Here is a 25038-nt window from a genome sequence, read left to right as displayed (position 1 = left end):
GTTAGCTGATAGATCGATTAAATATCCTAGGGGAGTTGTAGAAGACGTGTTAGTTAAGGTTGACAAGTTCATTTTTCCGGTCGATTTTGTTGTGTTGGATATGGAAGAAGATCGTGAGATTCCCCTTATTTTAGGAAGACCGTTTTTAGCCACTGGGAAAGCCCTGATAGATGTACAAAAAGGTGAGTTGGTGCTGAGACTGAATGATGAGAGTGTGGTGTTTAATGTTTTTCAGTCCATCAAATATCCTAATGATACATCTGCTTGTTTTAGAATTGATGCTACGGACGAGTTTGTTGAGTGTGTTTTACAGGAATTGATAGGTGACGATCCTTTGGAGGTCTGCTTAACTCATTTATCTCCGCAAGAATTGGGAAATCAAGAGCTTCATGAATGTATCTCCTATTTGGAAGCAGGCAGACCAATTTCAAAGACGGTAAATTCTAGGATTGGGGAGCTTGGGCATGTCCCAAGACCGTTAAAGTCATCCATCGAAGAATCCCCGATCCTAGAGATGAAACCTCTTCCTTCGCACTTAAAATACCTGTTTTTGCTTGATAATGATAAATTGCCAGTAATTGTTTCATCTACTTTGACAGGTATGGAGGAAGAGAAGCTGCTGCGAGTCTTGAGGGATAACATCAAAGCCATAGGTTGGAGCATTGCAGACATTAAGGGGATCAGCTCTTCTATGTGTATGCATAAGATTCTGATGGAGGCCGATCACAAGACGTCTACTCAACCCCAAAGGCGTCTAAACCCAGCCATGCAAGAGGTGGTAAAGAAAGAGGTGATTAAGCTACTGGACGCAGGTATTATTTATCCGATTTCTGACAGTAGGTGGGTCAGTCCAGTCCAAGTCGTTCCAAAGAAAGGTGGGATCACTGTTGTGAAAAATGATAATAATGAATTAATTCCCACGAGAACTGTTACAGGGTGGCGTGTTTGCATCGATTATAGAAAACTTAACGATGCCACCCGTAAAGATCATTTCCCCCTCCCGTTTATTGATCAAATGTTGGAAAGGTTAGCAGGCCATTCTTTTTATTGTTTTCTGGATGGTTATTCGGGTTATATGCAAATTCCCATCGACCCTGAAGATCAGGAGAAAACCACTTTTACTTGTCCTTATGGGACATTTGCATATAAACGGATGCCATTCGGTCTATGTAATGCACCAGAAACCTTCCAACGATGCATGATGGCAATTTTTCATGATATGATTGAGGATTTCATTGAGATATTCATGGATGACTTTTCTGTATTTGGCTCCTCGTTTGATACTTGTTTAATTAACCTGTCCAAGGTTTTGGAGAGATGTGAAGAGTCGAATTTGGTCTTAAATTGGGAAAAATGTCATTTTATGGTGAGAGAGGGAATAGTGTTGGGGCATAAAATTTCTGAAAATGGGATTGAGGTCGATAAGGCAAATATTGAAGTAATTGAGAAACTTCCAGCCCCAACCAACATTAGAGGAGTGCGTAGTTTCCTTGGGCATGCGGGATTCTACAGACGATTTATAAAAGATTTTTCTAGCATTGCCAAGCCCATGACTAATTTACTGATAAAAGATGTGCCTTTTGATTTCTCTGCTGAGTGTGTGCAGGCATTTCAGGTTCTTAAAGAGAAATTAATCACAGCACCTGTGATGATAGCACCTGACTAGGGGTCGCCATTTGAGGTGATGTGTGATGCAAGCGACACGGCGTTAGGGGCAGTGTTGGGACAAAAGAGAGACAAGTGCATTCATGTCATCTACTATGCTAGTATGACATTGTCAGCCGCCCAACTAAACTATGCCACCACAGAGAAGGAGCTTCTTGCTGTTGTTTTTGCTCTGGATAAGTTTAGATCGTATTTAATAGGGAGCAGAGTTGTAGTGCACACAGACCATTCAGCCTTGAAATACTTAATGTCTAAAAAAGATGCAAAACCAAGGCTAATTCGTTGGATTCTTCTTCTGCAGGAATTTGACTTGACGATAATCGATAGGAAGGGCACATAAAATCAAGTTGCTGACCATCTTTCACGTCTGGAGAATCACGTTCAAGGTAATGATTTTATTCGCGACGATTTCCCGGATGAACAACTCTTTGAGATCACCAATCTACCGTGGTATGCTGACTTTGTTAATTATCTATCAAGTAAGTTCATTCCCCCCCATTTTACATATCAGCAAAAGAAAAAGTTTTTCTCAGATTTAAAATACTATTTGTGGGAGGACCCTTATTTGTTTAAAATATGTGCAGACGGTATAATTCGTAGATGCATTCCCCAAGAAGAGGTAAGTGAAATTTTGTTTCATTGTCATGCTGGTCCGGCTGGAGGCCATTTTGGGGCAACTAGAACTGCGTCCAAAGTCCTCCAGTCTTGTTTTTATTGGCCTACTTTGTTTAAGGATGCGCATGAATATGTCACAAAATGTCCAGATTGTCAGCGAACAGGTAATATTTCTAGGAGACATGAATTACCTCTCAATAACATTCTTGTGTGTGAATTATTTGATGTGTGGGGTATCGATTTCATGGGTCCGTTCCCGATTTCTTTTGGGAACAAGTATATTTTGGTGGCTGTAGACTACGTGTCTAAGTGGGTGGAAGCAAGTGCATGCAAAACTAATGATTCTAGGGTTGTCGTTCAATTTCTTATGAAAAACATTTTCTCACGTTTTGGCACACCTAGAGCCATTATCAGCGATGGGGGTACTCATTTTTGTAATCGTCAGTTTGGCAGTCTGTTGGATAAGTATGGGGTCCGACATAAGGTGGCAACACCTTATCACCCCCAAACTAGTGGTCAAGTCGAGGTTTCGAACCGAGAACTAAAACGCATTCTTGAGAAGACTGTCGGTGCTTCGAGGAAAGAATGGTCTAGGAAACTCGACGATGCACTATGGGCATACCGCACCGCTTTTAAAACCCCCATTGGCATGTCCCCTTTCAAATTGTTATATGGAAAATCGTGTCACCTACCTGTAGAACTTGAACATAAGGCTTATTGGGCTACTAAATTTCTGAATTTTGATGCTAAAGCCACAGGTGACGAGAGAGTCTGCAGCTAAATGAATTGGACGAGTTCAGGTTGGAGGCCTACGAGAATGCCAAGCTTTACAAAGAGAAAACCAAACGCTGGCATGATCAAAACATCGTCCATCGAGAATTTGTGGTAGGACAACTGGTCCTACTATATAATTCTCGTCTGAAACTGATGCCAGGTAAGTTGCGTTCACGGTGGTCAGGACCATACACTATCACACAAGTTTTTCCCTACGGAACAGTGGAGATCACGAGTGCAACAACCGGAGCTTTCAAAGTAAATGGGCATAGGCTGAAGGTTTATCATGGTGGTGCCATACCCGATGAGCCGACCACAGTGGATCTACAAGATCCAAACTAAATCAAGGGAGTACAGTCAGGCTATCGACTCTAAATTTAGCGCTTACTGGGAGGCAACCCAGTGTTTATTTTTATTTTTCTTTCATGCTTTAGTTTATTTTATTCGTTCTAGTTTACTTTCTTTTTGTTTTTCTAGCATTGCTCGTGAGTTAATCTCAGTGAATGGTGGTGCAGGTAATTTATCTACTAGCGGTGGAATTTCTCAAGTGTGGGAGAATCTATCAGGGCGATCGGCTTCAAAACCACGAATTGACCAGGGACGTGTCTGTACAATTCTTGCATCTTGTGTGCTTGATTGAGCCTCAAATTTCGTGTTTAGATCTATAGAATTGTACATGCATGGCATCACATTTGGGTTGGTTCGTATATTTTTCAAAAAAAAAAAAAGTGTAAAATTGGTTTTCTTATACCGAGCCTCCACGGACCCGCCCCCGGACCCCGTGTGGGTCCGTTTACTTATTCTTCGAAGTGCCAATTTCCCAAGTCTGCACGGATCTCATCCCGGACCCCTACCCGGGGTCCGGGTTCTTCACTTTCGCGACATCACAGAAATAAAATCGCGCAGCCCCTCTTCCAAATCCCTAAAACCTCAAATCGTTTCTTTCTTTCGCACCACCGCCACAATCACTCACGCCGTCCTCACCACCTCTCCCGCCGCCCGAAACACACCTCCATCACCTACTCTAACACTCCATTAAGCAACACCCACTGCCACAATCACTCACGCCGCATCTTTCACCGCCGGAACACCACCCTTCGCCGTGCTTTCATCATCGTCATCTTCTTTTTCCGGTAAGCGTGGCTAAGCCTCTTCTCCATTGGCGATTATCAGTGTTGGGAATTTTGTGTGCGGTAGAAGAGATTAATTTATTGCGAGATAGTTCGTTTATTGCTTGGGTCTTTGTCTTCGGTTTGCTTGGTTAGACTGCGGTGATTGATTTGGTTGTTTTATTCGGGTTGCATTCGTGAATTTTTGTGTTTGAGATTGGGTGAAGTGAATTGGTTGAAACAAAATGCCTCCTCGTCGACTGACTAGTAAGCGTGCACGAGGCGAGGCTTCCTCATCATCTCGCCGCGCCAGAGTAGAGTTTGACTCCTTCAGATTCACATCCCTCGAGAACTCTGATTGGTACTCGGCCCTGCATGAGAACGCATTGATTGTTGAAAAGTCTATCCACCCCCGGATTGATCACGAGGTACCAATTCGGGCTGAATTCGATAAGTTTGGTTGGGGATCACTGTTGGACATCACCGATCCCTACTTCCCCGAGTTGGTATGGCAATTTTATGCCAACTTTGACGACAAGAGTACTACTGGGCTGCAGCACATCCGCACTTTCGTAAAGGGGGTGCCTATCGAGTTTGATACTGCCTATCTAGCCACTCTGTTGAATGTACCAAATGAGGGCCCCCCGGTGAGTCATAATCAGCTAGACATGTTCTTCTCTGACATCACCTTTCGGATTCCCGAGGCCCGACATCGTCTGCAGTACTTCACTTCCCAGACCGGGTCTCGCTCGAGCGTCCTGCCCACTTCCCTCCCGTTGCTTGATCGCTTAATCTGTTATTTCACGGGAGCTAACATCGTACCAAGGAAACCCGGGAACAACAAGGTCAGAATTATAGATTTATACATTATCGATCAAATATTGAATGGGTTGGGGGCTATTCCTGGGATTCCGGTGGCTTCGATCATACTCGCACATATGCGCTCTGTCGCACATATTAACCCCACCAAGAACAAGCGCCCATATGCCCCTTTTCCGATCATCATCTCCAGGATTTTAGCGGCCCACGGCGTCGATCTCACCGGCGAGACGTCCCTCGCCCCCACTTCTACACAGATGCTCACCCCTCAGGCTATGCAGGGGATGTATTTCATTTTCAGGCAAGGTGCGTGGTATCGGAACCCTGAGAGTCGACATATCGACCATCATCCCCGTGACCCACCGGTGCCTCCCCTTGCCATCGATGACCGCGCCTGGGATGCCCGTGGGGAGGAAGAAGCGGCATTGGATGCCCGAGCTGGTCCTAGAGCTGACACACCCCCTAGACCGCGCAACTCGCAAGCCCGGCGCCACTTTTACTCATCCGTACTCGACTGCATGGACGACATCCGAAACCGCTTAGCTCGTATCGAGCAACAGTCTCCCGAAGCCTATGCCCTACCCTGGGAAAGAGCTATGCTCGAGGCATTCATGGACTTAGAGTTGGGATCCGAGGACGAGCAGTAATTTATTCTGTTAGGATGTGTGGAGGATGTTATTGTTTTTTCTAGATTTCGCCCTTTTTATGTTGTTATCAACGTTTTCAGACTTGATCTTTATCGTTACTCTTATTTGAATTTTGATCGTGTGTTTGTGTGTTTCTCCTATTCCTTTTTACGTTTCCTTGTGTATTCGATGTCGTGTTTTTCAGGAGTTGCTGATTTCTACCACATTTTCACCACTTACTCCAATTTGTCCAGGGAAGTGTTTTTGCTTTAACTGTCTTGATCGTTCCTTTTCTATTGCTTTACACTGAGGGCAGTGTCGTGATCAAAGTGTGGGGGTGGGTCAGTCTTGTTACACATCGTTGCACAACACTTAACAACACTTTTCACGTATGATGGAACTATTTTTAGACTAAGAACTCTTGTTTCACTTGATAATCGGATTAATTTGTTAGATTTTGGATCACCCGGAAAATTGGTTCATGCCTAGTATTGAGTGAGAGGAGTCGTAGTTTCAAGGAGAGAGTCTAACATGAACCAGTTCTGTATCAACATTTTGTTCGATGCACGTGGTCAAACTTTTACTCATTGATAGTGAATTGGTGAAATGTGAACTAAAAAAAAAATAGATTAATCGAACAACGATCCCTAGAACTTGTCTGATTAGCCCTCGAAGCGAAAATACGAACGATGGTGACTTAGGGATGATTTAGACGATCTTTGGACCGTTTGAGCCTTTCAAGCCTGACCGATACATCATTCATTGCCCTAGTAACCCCTTTTGAGCCTGAAAAAAAAAATCGAATGGTGTGTGTCAATGACACACAGTCAGCCCCCATTCGTCAGTTATTCAGTGTCCCACATCAACTACCTGAATCTTAGCCTATACACTTTTTCCTACCTACATGTGAGAGAAACAAAACTCCTGTGCACATTGGAATGTTTGAATTACGCCAATGGATTGAAGAATTGAGTGAAGGAGTCGATGAATTTTTGTTCATGTGAACTTAAAAAAAAAAAAAGCTGTGGGTGAAAGTTGGTGGACAATGAGAAAGAAAATGAGACGCTAGAGCTCTGAAAATGATGAAAAGATAGTAACTGTTGACGAGTCGAAAGTTGAATGAATGTGCTACATGAATAATTTTTATTGTATCTCACTTTTGATTCCCCTATCTTTTATTGTAGCCGTGAGCCTTGGCCTTACGTTATAAACTTGAAAAGACCTATTAACCAGGTCATTGTCGTTCAACATTTAGTAGAGAGGAGTATGAAAGTCAAGCATATAGGGCGTTTCGATAACAAATGAAAATAAGTGATCATGAAACCAAGTAGCTGGAGATGAGTACGAGTCAGACCTACACACTACACACATCTTGTTCTGTTGATCCTGACTGGGTAAATGTTTGAATCTTGAATTGCAAGGAAAACGAACCTTGTGATATGCGAAGTGTGATCTTTTGACCGGGGGTGAAAGAGTTTAACAAATTGAGAAGTTTTGATTGTGGTACTTGAGTTCTGAATCTGAAATATTTTCATCTTTATTTATTGTCTAATTTGTTCGAGGACGAACAAGGGTTAAGTGTGGGGGAGTTGATAAGCACGAATTATATAGCATTTTAGGGATTTTATTTTGTCGTATTCGTGCATATCTGGCATTTTTATTCCGAGTTTTGCGCTTATTTCGTCTCATTATGGCTGTTTGCAGGTTTGACCAAAAGAGGGTGAAAACCAAAGAAATGAAAAAAAAGTCAAACCTCGCAACGCCACATCAGAAATACCCGGAAAAATAGGGGAGAAAATAAAGGCTTTGGGAAACAAAGGCCTATACACGGACCCCGGAGACAGGTCCGTGCCATTCAATTGCCAAGAACCCAACTTACAGTGTCTGCACGGACCCCTCTCCGGATGCAGGCACGGGGTCCGTGTGCGCAATATCAGATCGAGATTTTGGCGAAGATTTGCTCGTGATATGGAAAGGAATAAAAGGAAAAAAAAAACGAGACAAAACGGGGGTTTTTTTCAGAATTGAAGAGAGCCGACTTTTAGAGGAGAAAAAAAAAGGGCGACTTTGGGACTCTTGAAGACGGCAAAGACTTGTGAGAAACGAGAGAAAAAGACAGTGCAATTTACACGCAAGATCCGCGCACCATCATTGAGATTTCTCTTCTCTTTTATTTTCTTATTTTTAGACATGAATTCAAACAATAAATTTGATTTAGTTTTGAATTTATGGAGTAGTTTTTCTTGTGATCGGGACCACGATAGGGACAAACGACTGATTTGGTTTATTCGTTGGATCATTCAATTCATCAGTTATTTCATGTTATTGATTAATGTTTGCGTAATTTTCGTGCTTTTGATTTGGCCAATTAATTGTATGTTTGTTGTTCGATCTTGACTCGAAAGGGAATAGATTGGAATTAGCTTCAAAAATATTAATCAACACACAGTTAAACCGACTAGAAGTAGTATTCGGTTTCAGTGTGCGATTTTAGGTGACAGCTGTAATTATATCGTTGATGCATGCGTTTTTGTTTAATTAAATTCAATTAGAAATAATTGGACTGTTAAATGAAAATAGGATTATAAATTCTAGAAATAGATTTATAATTAAATTAGAGGATTACATCGTGACTACGAATAATTGCTAGTCGAATAATTCTCGTGCTTGAATTTGATCAGAGTTTGTTACCGTTGTGTGCTCCCGGTCATTCTATTTAAATTTGAAAAAAAACCCCACGTTCCAAGCTTCTCTGGTAATTGATTTAGTTATTAAATTAGAATAAATTCATTTAAAAATTCACTTAGTTGAAATAATAATCAATCGCTCGTTCTTGTTTGCCTAGATTAAATAAAATAATCGAATCTTAGTAATTAAATAATAGTCTCTGTGGGATCGATACTTGGACTGTTCGTCCATTTACTATAACTTGACCTAGTCCGCTTGCTAGAATTAATCCCAACCGAATTTAGCGGTCAATGCGCAATAGTATGAATGCTGATATATCATACTACAAGGCTTGGAAAGAGAAAGAACTAGCAGACAATATGTTGAAAGGTAATCCTACGCAGAGTTTTACTAAATTGACTTGTTATTTGCACATGGTTGAGCAGATGAATCGAGGAAGCATAACAGACATATTTGTCGACGAGGAAAATCGATTCAAGTATATGTTTCTTGCTTTTGGTGCATGCGTTAGAGGATATCGAAGTATGCGAAAAGTTGTATCAATTGATGGTACGTGGTTGAAGGGCAAGTATAATGGTGTTTTACTGTTGGCATCGGCACAAGATGGAAATTATCACCAATATCCTTTGGCGTGGGGAATCGTAGATGTCGAGTGTACTTCTTCGTGGAGTTGGTTTTTAACGAAGTTGTTAGAAGTAGTACCAGACGATGATGAATTGGTGATAATTTCAGACAGGCATCAATGAATCATTAATGCGGTTTTTACTGTATATAGGAATGCGCATCATGGTCATTGTACGTGGCATTTATCTCAAAACATGAAAACTAGATGCAAAAAAAAGGGTGCAACCGAAATGTTTTTGCGCATTGCAAAAATTTATAAGGGTATCGAGTTTGATATTGCATACAATGAATTTAGGAATAGATATCCTGAGGCAGCGCAATATTTGGACGAGAGAGACTCAATTGATAGATGGACTCGAGCATATTGTCCAAAGACCCATTACAATATCATGACGACAAACGGGGTTGAGTCGATCAATGCTAGACTACTTGAAGAAAGGAAGCTGCCAATCATTGCACTCTTAGATTCTTTGCAGAAACTGACCTCATCTTGGTTTGCCCGATATCGCCACGCATCAATTGCAAGTAACAGTAATATGACCCCTACGATCGAGGGAATTCTTCGTAGCAAGTTCACAGATGCCCAGGGAATGCAAGTTTTTGAATTAGGACGTTTAGAGTTTGATGTTAGGAGTCGTGGACATTCGGCCATAGTGGACCTGGAATCAAAAAGATGCACATGTCGAGTTTTTGATATTGATAGAATCCCATGTGCTCATGCCATCGCAGCCAGTGGGTTAGCCAAGATTGATTTATATGATACGTGTTCAGAGTACTATTCTACAATGTCATGGTGCATGGCTTACTCAGAGACTGTGTATCCCGTTCCAGAAGAAAATGAATGGCCACGCAACATTAATTTTCCATTCGTGTTGCCTCCTTTGTTAGAGAAGAGAGTTGGCAGAAGAAAACAAAACAGAATTCCTTCAATCGGTGAATTCAGCAAGAGATAGCCTGAGAGTGGACCAAAATTGTACTAATGGTCGACCATTAGTTTGATGGTCGACCGTCAGCTTGATGGTCGACCATCAAGCTAATGGTTGACCATTAGTTTTGTTTTGGTCGACCACGAAGCTAGAGTGGTCGACCAAAAGGCTAATGATGGTCGACCATCAAGCCCATGGTCGACCATTAGGCTCATGGTTGACCATCAAGCTAATCGTCGACCATTAGTTTTTTTTGGTCGACCACGAAGCTAGAGTGGTCGACCAAAAAAAACTAATGGTCAACCATGAGCTTGATGGTCAACCATTACTTTTTTTTGTATATATATTAATAATTGTCGAAATTAGGAAAGTTGTAATATTATGATTCCGTGATTCATATGTAATTACGATTCATATTCATATTTTTTGTTGTGATTTTGTTATTAACATGTAATTTAAAACATATAACATAATCCTGAAATTACGGTTCATTTGGTTTTTTAAATGTAACATGTTTGTGAGATCGTGACACATTTCAATTATTACATATAACATAATCGTGAAATTGAGATTCATATTTTTTAAAATATAACAAAATAGTTCGATTGTGATTCCACGGTTGATATAACATAATCATATTTAACAAAATACTGAGATTGTGATTCTGTGATTCATATGTAATTTAAAACACATAACATAATCCTGAAATTACGATTCATTTGGTTTTTTAAATGTAACATGTTTGTGAGATCGTGACACATTTCAATTATTACATATAACATAATCGTGAAATTGCGATTCATATTTTTTTAAATATAACAAATAGTTCGATTGTGATTAAACGGTTCATATAACATAATCATATTTAACAAAATAATGAGATTGTGATTCTGTTATTCATATGTAATTTAAAACACACAACATAATCCTGAAATTACGATTCATTTGGTTTTTTAAATGTAACATGTTTGTGAGATCGTGACACATTTTAATTATTACATATAACATAATCGTGAAATTGCGATTCATATTTTTTTAAATATAACAAAATAGTTCGATTGTGATTAAACGGTTCATATAACATAGTCATATTTAACAAAATACTGAGATTGTGATTATGTGATTCATATGTAATTTAAAACACATAACATAATCCTGAAATTACGATTCATTGGGTTTTTTAAATGTAACATGTTTGTGAGATCGTGACACATTTCAATTATTACATAAAACATAATCGTGAAATTGCGATTCATATTTTTTAAAATATAACAAAATAGTTCGATTGTGATTAAACGGTTCATATAACATAATCATATTTTTTAAAATGTAACAAAATACTGAGATTGTAATTTAAAACACATAATTTAAATCGTGAATTAACAGGTCTAAACCCTAAATCGTAAACCCTAAACCCTAAAACCTAAAGCACATTGGTCGACTAAAAGGACAGTAGTGGTCGACCAAAAGGACAGTGGTGGTCGACCAAAAAAGCTAATGGTAGACCAAAAAGCTAGAGTGGTCGACCAAAAAAACTAGTGGTCGACCAAAATGCTAGAGTGATCGACCAAAAAGTTATTGGTCGACCAAAAAACTACCAGTGAGATTGTGGTCGACCATTGTTCCATTGTAGCTAATGGTCGACCACCGACAAAATCTAATGGTCGACCAACAAAAAAAGAAAAAAACCTAATGATCGACCAACAAAAATCTAATAGTCGACCAACAAAAAAAACGGTTCATATAACATAAGAAACAATGTTCCAATAATGACATAAAATTGTCTGATACATCACGATAATCACCAATCATTAAGGAACATATTACAAGCTAAAAAATATCTAAACTCAGATACTAATCTATCATCTAAAGTTAGTACTACTTGCGCACTCTTCCTAGACAAAGAGTATCCAACAACAGCTAACACAAATGCTCCCGAATCTTCACTGTGAAAAAGAAAAAATGAGAAGTTAATATTTATTGTAACATTAAAAAAAAATGAAGTTATTATATTTTAAATAGAAAGTTGACAACGTACTGTATAATCTTGGCACGGAATTCATCATGTAGTTTTATATTCCATGGCCTCTCGGGGTGTGGGTTGTTCCCAACAATGGATAGCAGACGAGCGGCGTTTATAAGTATAGGCTCTATTTCTTCATTCAAATCTTTGAATTTGGGATCGTGCCTTCGCAGCAAGTCATATATAATGCACTTATTCACCCCTGTCACGAGTTTTAGCAAAAATTAGCGCCGATCTGTGTAGACAGGGATGATAATTCTTCGTGCCTTTTCCCACGAGAGACACGACCATTCTGGATCACTACCTTTGACTTTGCTCACAATCCGTGCCAGATTTATTTTGAAATCGATATCTTTATATTCGGCCAAAACTGAGATCGCACCGTAGAAATGTCCGTCCATCAACGAATCATCTGCCGACATCACTTCAGGATGTCGGATCTGCATCTCAAGCAATCCACGGAGAGCTTCGCTGAAGTGCTGAATTCAACATAACAAAAGGTTTTCAATGTTTTAAAAGAAATTCTCTACAAATTTAAACTTTATAAAAGATTTATTTAAAAGTTTACAGAGAAAGTGACACGCTAGTTTGCGATCGCCATGGGTCCGTAGAAAATTTCTCATATTCGGCGTAAAAAACTCGAATCCTACTAGGCGAACGGTCGAGCATCGATGCCCTAACTTGCGCAAGCGAGTTGTTTACCTTCAGTGTCACGGTCTCCGCAACTGGCCTCACACCGTCATCTATAAAATGATCAATTGTAACAACTTTAATGCAAATATGAACAATAAACAAGGTATAATTTAATAACCTCTCGACCTGGTCGCCTCGCCTCCTGACATACGCGCATCTGGAGTCACTTGAATATCTAAAAACATAAAGTATATTGTTTAATATACTATACATAAATATAAATATAAAAAATGTGCATTACCTCACCTCCTGCGGACTCCTCTGGAATGCCTTGAAGATTAGGCTCAAATATCTGTTGGGTTTGGCTACTACTGCCAATTTCCTTACCCATATAAAATTACAAGAACTTTAATGCAAATATGAATAGACAAGGTTTAGTGTAATAACCTCTCGACGTGGTCGCCTCGCCACCTGACTTACGCGAATCCGGAGTAACTTGAATATCTAAAAATAAAAAGTTTGTTGTTTAATATACTATACAAAAATATCAAATAAAAAAGTGCATTAACTCACCTTCTGAGGACTCCTCTATAATGACCGGAAGGTTATGCTCAAATATATGTAGTGTTTGGCTAGTACTGCCAATTTCCCTGGCCAGAGTATCATCCAACCCTAAAAGCGTACATTAAACAAATTAAAATAATTATGAGAATTGTACTAAATCATTATATTACATAAACATAAATATAATTAATAAAATTAACTCACCAAAATCTGCCTCGGATGCTTTCCTCTTCCGCCCTCTGGTATAGGCTATGCTATAATCTCTGTCCTGCTGCACTGGCATGTTAGACCTCATCTCAGCAAAACCAGCTCTAATCTGTTCAGTCAAACTAAATCTCAACTCATCGAGACCAAGATTGAAACTCGATTTCAAGTCAACTAGAGCTTGATTTATACTCCTGATAGACGCTCTGGTCTCAATAAATTCTGCTGACATCTTAACATGCATGGACGTAACGGAATCCTCCAACGCAGTCAATCGCCGCTCAAAACGATGCTCCAAGGGTGATGGACGGCGGGAAGGATTGAGTCCAAAGTGGACTCTAGGACCCGTACGCATAGGAGAACTGGTGCTAGAGCTGAATCTATTGAGATCACCAGGACGGGTGCCGGAAACGTCAGGAGATGCATGTGCAGGAGGCGTGTGCTGGACAGAGGGAGGTGAATGTGCGGAATGCATGTGCTGGACTGAGGGAGACTCCAGAGGGTGCTCGCTACATATGACTGTCTGACCCTGCCTCCAGAGCTCGAGTACCCGAGTGGTGACCGCAACGGGCGCATAATCAACAAAATCCTCGGTCGTATAATACGCTGAAACGAGCTCCTCGGGACTAGGAGTCAAACATCCAAGACAATCCTACATTTAATTAATAACGTATTAGATTAATTAAAAATTAAGTACACATTTATTATATCAAATCAATTCATATTACTTACATCTATAGCAGAATCACCAAAGGCTGCAGTGACATCAACAGCAGTTGGGGCACGGTTTGACGGCCACGTGTTAGTCACCCACTGAAACATCCTGGGCAACATCAAACCGTCCACATCTCTTTTCCTTGCAAACTTTTGTGCCACGCTCGGATAATATTCATAAGCGAGGATCTGTAACATAAATTTAGAACAATGTTATTAGTAGAAATAAAGATAACAAATCCAGTTTTAACATTCAAAAATTAATATACCTGCAGAGGCAGCACAAAAACACCGACAAGGAAGCTGCCATCAACTTCTTTCCGACCCTGTGCCTCGGTGAGGTAATTATATCGCCCTAAAAGGTCCTTCTTCAAACATCGGACCGCATCACGAAAGGCTACTCTACCCCACGGATAGCTGTTAAACCTATCCAAATCATCTATAAGCCTCATGTATTTAGGGTCGATCTTATTCGTTTTTTTCCTAGTCCCTTCACCGAGCACAAAACAACAGAAGTAAAGACTAGCCATCTTTAACTTCTCCACGTCTACACCAGTCTCATTCTGCACTTGAACACTCATCTTTGCCTCCAATTCACTCAAAACAATCTCAGACTTACCGCCAAGTGTCTGGAGCCAAAGACACCTCCCTCTGGTACATCTACAGGCTCTGTACCGCAATCGAGGCCGGTTATTAAACAATACTCTAACAAAGAAAATCTAACCGGCCTCTTGCGCACCACCATCCAAAACTCATCACAACCCATGTCAACTATCTGATTACTCATCAAATACCACATAATTTGACTAGAAATATTTAAATCTCTATGATACCTAACCAAATTACCAAAAGGAGACTGCTCCAAAAAAAAGGCTCTCTCGTCGTTGTTGAGGTAGTGAAAAATCTTCTCCGAAACGTCTTTATATCTTGATTCGAGTGTCAGCTTGCAGCGAAAAATTGCATCCCTGCCTAGTTTTCTCGGCAAATATACATGTCACAAATACAAATATATTAGAATAAAAGTAATGTTACACTGAACCAGCAAGCGTTGGTCGACCAACCGGTTGGTCGACCAACCCAACGTTTGGTCGACCACAACTTCTTGGTCGACTAGGCCTTCTTGGTCGACCAAGCGAGGGTTGGTCGACCAAGCGAGGGTTGGTGACCAACCCTCGCTCGGTCGACCAAGATTTCTCAACACGACGGTTCTACCATTTCTTTCTCAACACGCGCACAAAGAATCAAATATCAGAAAAAAAGTAAACATACCATATTTTGGTCAGCCATTTCTCGGATGCGTTGCAAAAAAATAACTGAAGAAGTGTTTCGTCGATTCACAAGCACGTATTTAGTCGACGGGAAAACGAGTGAAGTCGACTGCTGCGTAGGGTTGAAAGTAAAGTGAATAAGTTTAGAGGAGTGAAGAAGGATTAATCAATTTTAAACTTAAAATACATGGACATTTACGTAAATTGATATCTCAATCTTTTTTTTTAAATAAGTCCCGAAGGATTCCCTTTTCCCTAAATTATCCCGGTGAATCCAACTTGAATAAAGATTGAGTAGAAAATAAATTTTATTTTATATAATAACTAAAATCAGACGTCAGCTCCTACCTGTTATAAACTATTAATTATGAAGAATTTAATCATCTTATGACTTTTGTACAAGTAATTTGTTGCTTAATGTTGTATTTTTATTTTTAAAATTTTAGTTTACATTTTTTAAAAATTGTTTGTCCATATAAAAGTTGTCTGAGATTTTTTTGATCGTGAATAGATGAATTAGATTTTTTTTTTCTTTTTGATGTATCGGAGTAAAAATCATAAAAAAAAAAAAAAAGCTCTGAACGACTATGAACGTCCTAATCTTTCATCACAGCAGCTGTCCATTTTCATAGGGAAAGTTTTGGTATACAAAAAAGATTATGCAAAACCTTTGTATAACAAAAAAAAAACTGATGTCCCTAAACAAATCGATCGATTCTTCCGGTGGAACAAAATTAGTCGACTTATCAATGCAGCTAGCCTTACTTTGCATTTACTGCTACGATATACAGATGATGTGTGATAATTTGGGGGGGGGGGCAAAGACACAAAAAAAAAGGTTGTCGCTTGTGTGACACTGTTGATTGATTGTGATTTACCAAAAATGCTTTATTTGCTCGAAATCGGGACCACGTTGAAAAATCCCACATTATTGTTTTTTTATTTTATTTTTAGTGGTTGGGTTTGCATTTTGAGGGTGTTTTAATGTCCAATAAATAATACAAACAGCTAAGATTGGACAGTGACGCATATGAAAAAATGCATAAGAACCCACGATTCCTACTGTTTGATAATTGACTTTTACGTGTCCCTTTGGCAAGAAAAAGCTGAATCTTGTGTATATGTATATTGATGATTATTCTCCTTTGTTATGTCTTGTCATGAGAAGAAATGTTTTGCTGTTTCCCTGTCGTGGAATTGGAGGTTCTGGCATTGTCTTATTATTGTTCTTTCTTTTTCCCTTTATTAATGAAGATATAGATTGTTTGTTTAAATAAATGTACATTTTAAAATAAATTAAATATATATTTGTTGGGCTGGACTTATATGGTGTAGTACACTTGCACTTTTGTTTACCCTTGAATCAAAGCGATTCATTTCTTGAAATATTGAGTTCACAGAGAGTACCCGTTGGGCTTCTCCTTGTAGGCCCAATGATTGTTATGTTGGCCCGATTCATTCATGATCCAAGATCACCTCCACCGGGTTTTGTTGACAACGGTGTACGGATTCTTGTGATGGTGACACGTGGACTTTTCGGATTACTGACTGCATCGAGCCAGCTGGAGTCCGCCACGCTCATTCCTCAGACGACGCAAATTCACAAAACTACCGGTTTTTCTTGTTCAATGTGGGAAAGGGATCTTTTTTTCTTTTTTTTTTTCCTTTTAATTTTTTTAATCCACTGATTTGATTGTGTTCATTCAACACGAGGAAGTAGGAAGATTGGTTTCCTATTTTAAGTGGAAATCACTCTCGAGAATTTGGCCAGATTCAGAAGCCGCTGTTTAATTCGAGGTCCGTGAGTCAACTTACGATGAGTAATGGAAAGCTTTATTCTTTTCTTTTGGGTTTTTTATAATTGGTTCTGTGTACATAGTTCAGAATTTTGTGATTGGTTCCGTTAGGATTCTTGTTTACTGAATTATGTTGTGGGTTGAATTTCTCGAAATAGAGTTTCTTGATTTCTATGGAATTAACTCTGCGAGTTTACTATTCTTAGAATAGTAATTAATTGGTTTTTCTAGGATCCTTTGGTTCTGGTCACGCTAACTGCGAAGAATTGTAGATTCGCGTTTTACAGGGATAATTGATAACTTTATCCAGTAACAGTGTGTGTTATATTCTTTTTTATATGATTTAATGCTTCGTTTAATCTGTGAGCTTTTGATCAAAGTCAAATGATCGCACAGTCATGTATGTTTTACTCGAATATGCTTATCTTATGATTACTCCATATGCTCATACATAGAAATGAAGTATCTTTTTTGGGGTTGGGTCACTCAATTAACAGCCAACAGGTCCTTCTGGTTCTACTCGACATGGACTAAATTCAATTGTAGATGATATGAAGAGGCAACTGTATTTGGTACGTCCAACACCAGAATTTTCTGCAGCTACTGTGGTGTAAAATGTATTTTGTAGCTAGAGACACTACCACCAAGGATATGGGTTATGCTTTTAGTAAATTGGAGGCAGAAACAGGACATCTTGAAGGTTCTAGTTCCACTGGCATTGGTGGTGGTACTTCTCCACCAACTAAAGAGTCAAACACTTTAGATAATGATATTTCTCAGCTAACAAAGCTGCAATCTGGGCCTCATGAGAAGCTGAGGCGAATTTTTCCAGGGAAGGATGAGTTTCCTGTTCCTACAGTGAAGATGTTGGCGGGTCGAGAGGCAAATCTTTCTGGAAGAGGGAGGTTCTCATCAAGAGATTGCCGTCATGTTCTGAGTAAATATATGCCCGTTAACGGTCCCTGGGTTGTGGACCGGATGTCAACTAGGGCATATGTATCACAGTTTTCTTCTGACGGTTCCCTTTTCGTCGCTGCATTTCAGGTATTATAGCTTTTGAGGTAAAGGGCCTGTTGACTTTTGGCTTACGAGATAGGTTTTATGATATAAATAAACATAAATTACCTTGATTTTGTCTTCTAAGGTAACTTCTTGAATGTAATAGTTATTCTAGTCTAAAAATGTTAACTTTGAGGCTTTTGATATTTTTTGTTACAGGGAAGTCAAATTAGAATATATGATGTTGAAAGAGGATGGAAAGTCCGGAAGAACATTCTTGCTAGAAGCTTAAGATGGACAATCACTGATACTTCCCTTTCACCTGATCAACGGCACCTTGTAAGTTTTCTGGCTGCAGGTGACTGCAGGTTCCTACGAACCTGATTAATATTTATGCATCGAGTTATACTCAGATCTGTGATCATATTCTTCCTCACATAAGAACCAGTTAATAGTATTCTCTCGTCATGTGCACTATGTTAATTCTTGTTGTAAATCAGATACAAAACGTTCGAGGGGTTTCATTGTTGACAAGGGTATAACAATAGTTAATTGTATTCATTCCATCTCTGGTCCGGTGCACCTAACATTTTTTTATTTTTAGTGATCTTATTTTGTATTGAAATTTCATCTTATTTTGTTGGCATTAACCTCATTTTCTCAACTGTTGCTATTGCAGATCTATGCTAGCATGTCACCTGTTGTACATATTATCAACGTTGGATCTTCAACAAAAGAATCCCTAGCAAACATCACTGTATGAAATTCAAGTAACTTTTTAATTTGTTGTATTCCAGATGTTAACATCACACATCATGTTTAGTGTATGCATTGCTCATTTTGTGTTCATGTTTTTTTTAGCAATCCCTATCAAATTGGTTCATCTTGGCTGACAAATGAACTATATTAATAATACCAGGTTTGTCACAAGGAGTGACAGCTTGGGCTTCTTCGAGGAAAGGAAAAAATGAAAATAAAACAGTCATATTCTTTGAGAATTTTGCAATTGAGCTTTTCATATTTCATCCTGATCATGTCTAATTGCTGATGTTCCTTCCTCTTTAAATCGCACTATTAATTTGAATTTTCTGGAATTTTAAGTTTTGGAAGCACTAAAGTCTAGCTAGATTCTTTACTATCCAGGAATTCCATGATGGCTTGGATTTCTCTTCGCCAGACGATGGGGGATATTCTTTTGGAATCTTCTCTCTTAAATTTTCAACCGATGGGCGAGAAATTGTTGCTGGAAGCAGCGATGAGGATATCTATGTTTATGACCTTGAAGCCAAAAAAGTTACTCTTAGAATTCCAGCCCATGCGGTACTGTTTTCATTGCTAACTATATGCCCTTCATTTTCTATTCTCGTTCAAGCAACCTAGCCCATAAGGCGATAAAAATTTTTTTTGAACACATTCTCAATGGATTTTCTATTTTTTGAGTGGTTTCTGATTGGTTTCGGTAATGATAACATATTCATGTAGGTAGTGGTATTTTGGTTTTAAATTGTTGCCATTGCTCACTTCTTTTTCTATGCAGTCTGATGTCAACACGGTATGTTTTGCTGATGAAAGTGGTTGTCTACTTTATTCTGGAAGTGATGACAATTTTGTTAAGGTGATAATTTATTCGTTACTCTAAGCCTAATGTACAAAAAATAGCAGCAATTTAAATGCCCAACACCTCCTTATGATTTCCATTTAATTGTTGCACATGTATAGACAAACAAATATGTTGATTGGCTCTGGCTGCTACTGTAAGAGTATATCTTCTCTCTGTATGTGAAAAAATAGCTGAGCTTCATCTTTTTCCTTTCTCTTCATTGTGATATTATGCTCTGATGACTGGAACATCATCAGTCTTCCATCTTAAAAGACACCCATGTCCTTTATGCGTTGTTTTAATCCGCGGTTTAATAAAAAAAAGGGGAAATAGGAACTTGGGATCGATATATGATTGTGGTTTTCTTGCTTTCCTAAGTGAGAATTTCATTAAAATGCAATCGTATTTAGAATTCAATGAATGTGTTATTTGAAAGATGCCTCATCTTATTATGTATGCACAAGCGCTTCCTTTGTGTCATATTTTGAAACTGGGTACAGAAAAATAAATTTTCTTCATTTTGTACTCTGGAATCCAGGTCCAAAGTAAATTTCGGACATACACTATCGATTTATATCCAACTAGCTATTTCGTGTAGGTTTGGGACAGACGCTGCTTTTTAACCAAAAGCAAGCCTGTGGGGATCCTAATGGGCCATCTTGAAGGCATTACGTTCATTGATAGCCGAGGAGATGGCCGTTACATGATATCCAACGGTAAAGATCAAGCCATCAAACTGTGGGATATACGGAAAATGTCATCTAATTCTACTGGGTATTTTTTTTTTAGGCTCTGACAGTCAGCAACCTGATTATTTTGATAATTGGGTTTAAAGACCCATTTAAATTAACCTTTCTTTGACTCTCGTTTTCAGCTATCAAGCATACAGAAACTATGAATGGGATTACAGATGGATGGACTATCCAGTCCAAGCTAGAAACTTGAAGCATCCATATGATCAATCAGTTTCTACGTATAAAGGGCACTCAGTCTTGCGTACTTTGATTCGTTGTTACTTCTCACCCGAGTATAGGTGAGTGCCATGCATAGAACTACTTGTTGACTCTCCAATTTCTTCTCTCTAATCGGTGTTGAATATCAATCCGCCTCCTGATCATTTCGTTTTTACCATTTAACAGCACCGGCCAGAAGTACATCTACACAGGATCCCATGATTCTTGCATTTATGTTTATGACTTGGTAGGTTCTATATAGACTACTAACACTGCCTATTTTAAATGAAAAACTAATATTTAGCTACTTCTGCACTTAATTTGTTGACAAAAAACATGTGTCGACTTTGTGTTTCCAGGTGTCCGGAGCGCAAGTTGCGAAGCTGCAACACCATAAATTAACGGTGAGGGATTGTAGTTGGCATCCAAATTATCCAATGCTTGTGAGCTCATCTTGGGATGGAGACGTCGTGAAATGGGAATTCCCTGGGAACGAAAAGGCGCCAGCACCTGCAACCTAGAAAATGCCGAGGAGGAGAGATTTCTATGACTATTACTGAGTCGAGTGCGTCAGCATTCCATCCTGTGTAGGTTCCGCAATAACTATATCAAACAAGTGACCTCCACCGTCTTGTTATATAATTTTATCATTTAGATTGCATATGTAAATTTCTATATAATAAAGTGAAACTTACATGACCCATGTTCTACTGTTTAGTAATCTGAACAAAGTTAGGATCCGAAAACCTTGAATTTTAAATCTCATATCTTGCTGACACATTCCATCTAACTTTCTAATTTTGCATTAAAGCTGTGAAGAAATCCTCCAAAAGTTCAGTAGTGATTGGTGTGGAGAAACAAGTGGGTTTCTTGTATTTCTGTGATTGAATGAATGCCCCGACAAAAGGAAACTGCGATGGACAAAATTTGAGATTTGAGTATATAAAATACCTTATTTTAAGATGGGTTTGAAAAAGGACCATCAGAAATTGATTGGAAGTCCAAAAAGAACACAGCGTTTCCTCATCATTCGAGGCCCCTACCCATTGGCCAAACAAAAAACAAATACTCAGTTAGTTAAATTCTGTTGTTGTTTTCCGATTAAGCTTTGTTTCACCATCAAGATCTTTGATTAACAAATGATTCAGACAAAGGGGGCATACCCAGTACACCCTAAAAGGAGGAGGTTATTCGAATCGTAGTCGAGGGATAAAAAATAACGAGCGAGACCAACTGAACTATAAGATAGGTTTCAAAGAAGTACAAAGAAATGGAACTAAGTACTGAATTAAAATCAAGAACAGCAATAATTAATTAATAGACATTTGTGCTGTATGAATGATATTATACATATATATATATATATATATATGGGGTGGGGGAAAAACAAAATTAAATTATAAGTCTAAATGTTAATTACAATTCAACCACAAAAATCTTTCACTTTGTATCAACAGTTTGACTTTATTAATTAAAAATTGAATCTTGATTTGTCTAAAAAGTGAATTCCCCATCTTACCCTCCCCACTGTGTGCACTGCTTAGTTGGCCTTGTCTTCTGCTTACCAGCTCTCAAAGGGCAAGGCGTCTGCAGGGGAAGGACCATACAATTATACTGCAGGCACAATGAGGCGCTGAGCGGAATCCCAGTCGTCGGGATAATCTCCATGCCGGTCAGATAATTGTGCTGCAGATACAGTAGTTGTATGCTGGCAGAGAGTAATCGGTCCACGAAAATGCTCGGTATCTTACCCGTGAACCGGTTGTTGTTCAGGTATAGATTCTGAGCCGTCGATAACATGGGAGATATCCCGCCGGACAGCCGGTTGAAACTCAGATCAATGGTTGGGATTCTCACATCATGAATCGGTCTCACGGGGCCGGAGAACCGGTTCCTCTGAAGCTGCAGGCGGCTGATCGGAAAAGTGAATATCTTCCCAGGAATGTTGCCGGAGAACTCATTCATACTAAGGTCGACGTAGTTTAGCCTGTTTAATCGGGATAAAAGCCGGTCTACTGGGCCAGTGAGCCGGTTCATTGACAATGAGAGGTACTGTAGAGAGGGAGGGAGTCCGAGCGGCGAAAGAGAACCGGAGAGATCGTTGTGCTTTAAATCCAGCCGGGTCAGAGTATGGGATATGAACGTAGGAACCGGACCCGTGAGCCGATTGCGACAGAGGATGACGTTGGCCAACGCCGGTATCGTTCCGACGGAAGATGGAATGCTCCCGTGGAGAATATTGAAGCTAAGGTCCAGAGTTTGCAGCCCTCGCAGCTGGCCCAAATTCGCCGGAATCTCGCCTGAGATAAAATTCCGACTGGCTGCCAAAAATCTAAGATACTTCAACTGAGACAAAGTGTGAGGCAAAGTCCCGATGACCCGACCCGGAACAATGGTGAACTCTGCTAGCGCAGATAGTCTACCGATGTCCGGGTGCAGTCGGCCCATCAGACCCGGTGAACCTGCCCGGGGATCCCCGAGGTTTAGAGCAACCACTTTATCCCCATTACAGTAAACACCGGCAAAATTACAGGGATCCGAAGTGAAATCCCAGGATTCAAAATAATGCGAGCCCGGAAGATCGTTTAAGCTCTTTCGAATAGCTTGCAACGCCAAGAAATCAATCGGGTCCAGCATCGCATGCGCGAAAACGGAATTCGCTAGAAACAAGAAACCGTAAATGTTGATTACCTTCAATATTAAGTACTTCATTTTCATCAACATAATTACTGCCGAACACAATGCAGGAGGAGGACTGTATAAAGGGATCGCGGAACTTCTTTTCCGTGAAGCTTTAATGGAGACAGCATGAAATAGTTGAAGATAGGTGAACAGATATAGTGGGAGGGAGCTCGAGTGGCTTCACATGAAAGGTAACAGAGAGAGAGGAAAAAAAGGGCAAAAAGAGTTGAATCAAAAATGGAAGAATACGGGTTTTGACTGATTTCAACGTTTCTTCAGCTTGTTGGAGAAGATGAAAAAACTGGAAATGGCGATTGACTGCAGTGTAGAGTACCGAATCTGCAGCCGCAAGTACTAAGACACTCTATGCCTTCTTTATTTTATTGCATTAAAATTAACGAGGATATCATATCGTTGTTTATTTGGGTTAGGAATAGATAAGGACAAAGTGGCGAACGGTTGTCCGAGCCTACGTGGGAAACAAGATAACTAGGCTCGTGTCTTGGGGGGTAGGTTGGTTCCTTCGTTCCGCGCGGTATGGTGCACTTCACGACGCAAGCCATCACCATTGTGCTTCCAATGACTAATCTGCTGAAACTTTAAATTTCAATACATAAATTGTTATTTAATTGTATTTAGTTTGGCATATATACTATATTAGACACTTTTCATAATTATATATAATAATAAAATATTAAAATTTGCATCAATGTGTATCTTCATTTCCTACTTGGTTTTTTCCTTTCTTTTTCTATTTATTTTTTTAATTCATATATGAAATTTACAATGTATTTCCTAATTATTTTTTATAATTACGTGCATCGATGTACTAGTATATAATAAAACCAAGTCGTTGTCATCGTGTTTAGTCAATTAGTCAATATATATATATATATATATATATAATCATAAATTAGAGGTCAATTATATCTATGACCCTCTTGAATTTGGAATTTAGAAAGGAATGTTTTTTTTTTGGAACATAATATCGAATGTGGTTAAATACATTTAAGTAGGCAGTTTTGTTTTATTTAAGAAGACAAGTAAAGTTTGACAATTATGTGTTGAACCAAAAAAGGGTAAGCCACGTGAACGGCACCGAACCCAAGATTTCCATGGATAAAGTATCGCCCTTGCCTTCAAACAAAAAACTATCCTTCTCATGCAAATATCCCATTTTTATTTCAAAATATCAATAATAAATGACACACACACACACACACACATATATATATATATATATATATATATATATATATATTAATTAGTAGGTATGCATGCAAGGGAAAACATTCGTTTTATATATATATATATATATTAATTAGTAGGTATGCATGCAAGGGAAAACATTCGTTTTTAATAAACAGTGAAAAAAAGAAGAATTATATTAAGCATCCAAACCTATTTTCACCACTTTAGGTCTCCAAAAAGTACCAATTTTCTTTTTAACAGAATATTTCACTTTTCCTTTGACCAAAAAAAAAAGAAGAAAAAAGAATGCACTTTTCTCGCGTACCATTATTTCGTGCAAAAGCTACGCATAATCAAACAGAATCCAAGTATGAATTTTGAAGCAAAAAATTGTAACTCCAATATTATTATCTTGTAATTTATTTTAAATATATTTCATAGATATGAGCATGTCTGCAGCTATGATTTTGGTTCAATGTAGACAACCAGATAAGTATGGCGATGGGGCGGGGGCGGGGGCGGGTTCGCCATCCCCATCTCCGTCTCCGTCTCCGTCTCCGTCTCC

The 25038-nt window shown here is 39.0% G+C and overlaps 4 protein-coding genes across 4 annotated transcripts; 2 read left to right on the top strand and 2 right to left on the bottom strand.

The window, feature by feature from the left end:
* Positions 1–8586: 8586 nt before the first annotated feature.
* LOC142511124 (uncharacterized) lies at positions 8587–9873 on the top strand. The gene is made up of 2 exons (XM_075619637.1): positions 8587–8969; positions 9072–9873. Exons 1-2 carry the CDS (start codon positions 8587–8589, stop codon positions 9871–9873), a joined length of 1185 nt encoding a protein of 394 aa, XP_075475752.1.
* Positions 9874–12899: 3026 nt separating this feature from the next.
* On the bottom strand, positions 12900–14972 carry LOC142511107 (uncharacterized). Its single transcript, XM_075619636.1, has 5 exons — positions 14254–14972; positions 14003–14173; positions 13271–13922; positions 13076–13174; positions 12900–13006 (listed from the first exon to the last, which is right to left on the bottom strand). The coding sequence occupies exons 1-5, from the start codon at positions 14563–14565 to the stop codon at positions 12900–12902; spliced, it is 1341 nt and encodes a 446-aa protein (XP_075475751.1). The 5' UTR covers positions 14566–14972.
* Positions 14973–16735: 1763 nt separating this feature from the next.
* LOC142545722 (LEC14B protein) lies at positions 16736–21299 on the top strand. The gene is made up of 10 exons (XM_075653076.1): positions 16736–17049; positions 17546–18092; positions 18267–18386; positions 18727–18804; positions 19191–19367; positions 19585–19662; positions 20246–20421; positions 20522–20680; positions 20787–20847; positions 20960–21299. The coding sequence occupies exons 2-10, from the start codon at positions 17664–17666 to the stop codon at positions 21119–21121; spliced, it is 1440 nt and encodes a 479-aa protein (XP_075509191.1). The 5' UTR covers positions 16736–17049; positions 17546–17663; the 3' UTR covers positions 21122–21299.
* A 671-nt stretch (positions 21300–21970) lies between these two features.
* On the bottom strand, positions 21971–23773 carry LOC142545718 (uncharacterized). Its single transcript, XM_075653066.1, has one exon. The coding sequence runs from the start codon at positions 23322–23324 to the stop codon at positions 22116–22118; it is 1209 nt and encodes a 402-aa protein (XP_075509181.1). The 5' UTR covers positions 23325–23773; the 3' UTR covers positions 21971–22115.
* Between the last annotated feature and the right edge of the window lie 1265 nt (positions 23774–25038).

This window comes from Primulina tabacum, chromosome 1 (assembly GCF_025594145.1).
Source record: "Primulina tabacum isolate GXHZ01 chromosome 1, ASM2559414v2, whole genome shotgun sequence".
In the NCBI taxonomy this organism is placed as follows: domain Eukaryota; kingdom Viridiplantae; phylum Streptophyta; class Magnoliopsida; order Lamiales; family Gesneriaceae; genus Primulina; species Primulina tabacum.
This window is presented reverse-complemented; position numbering and strand designations above follow the sequence as displayed.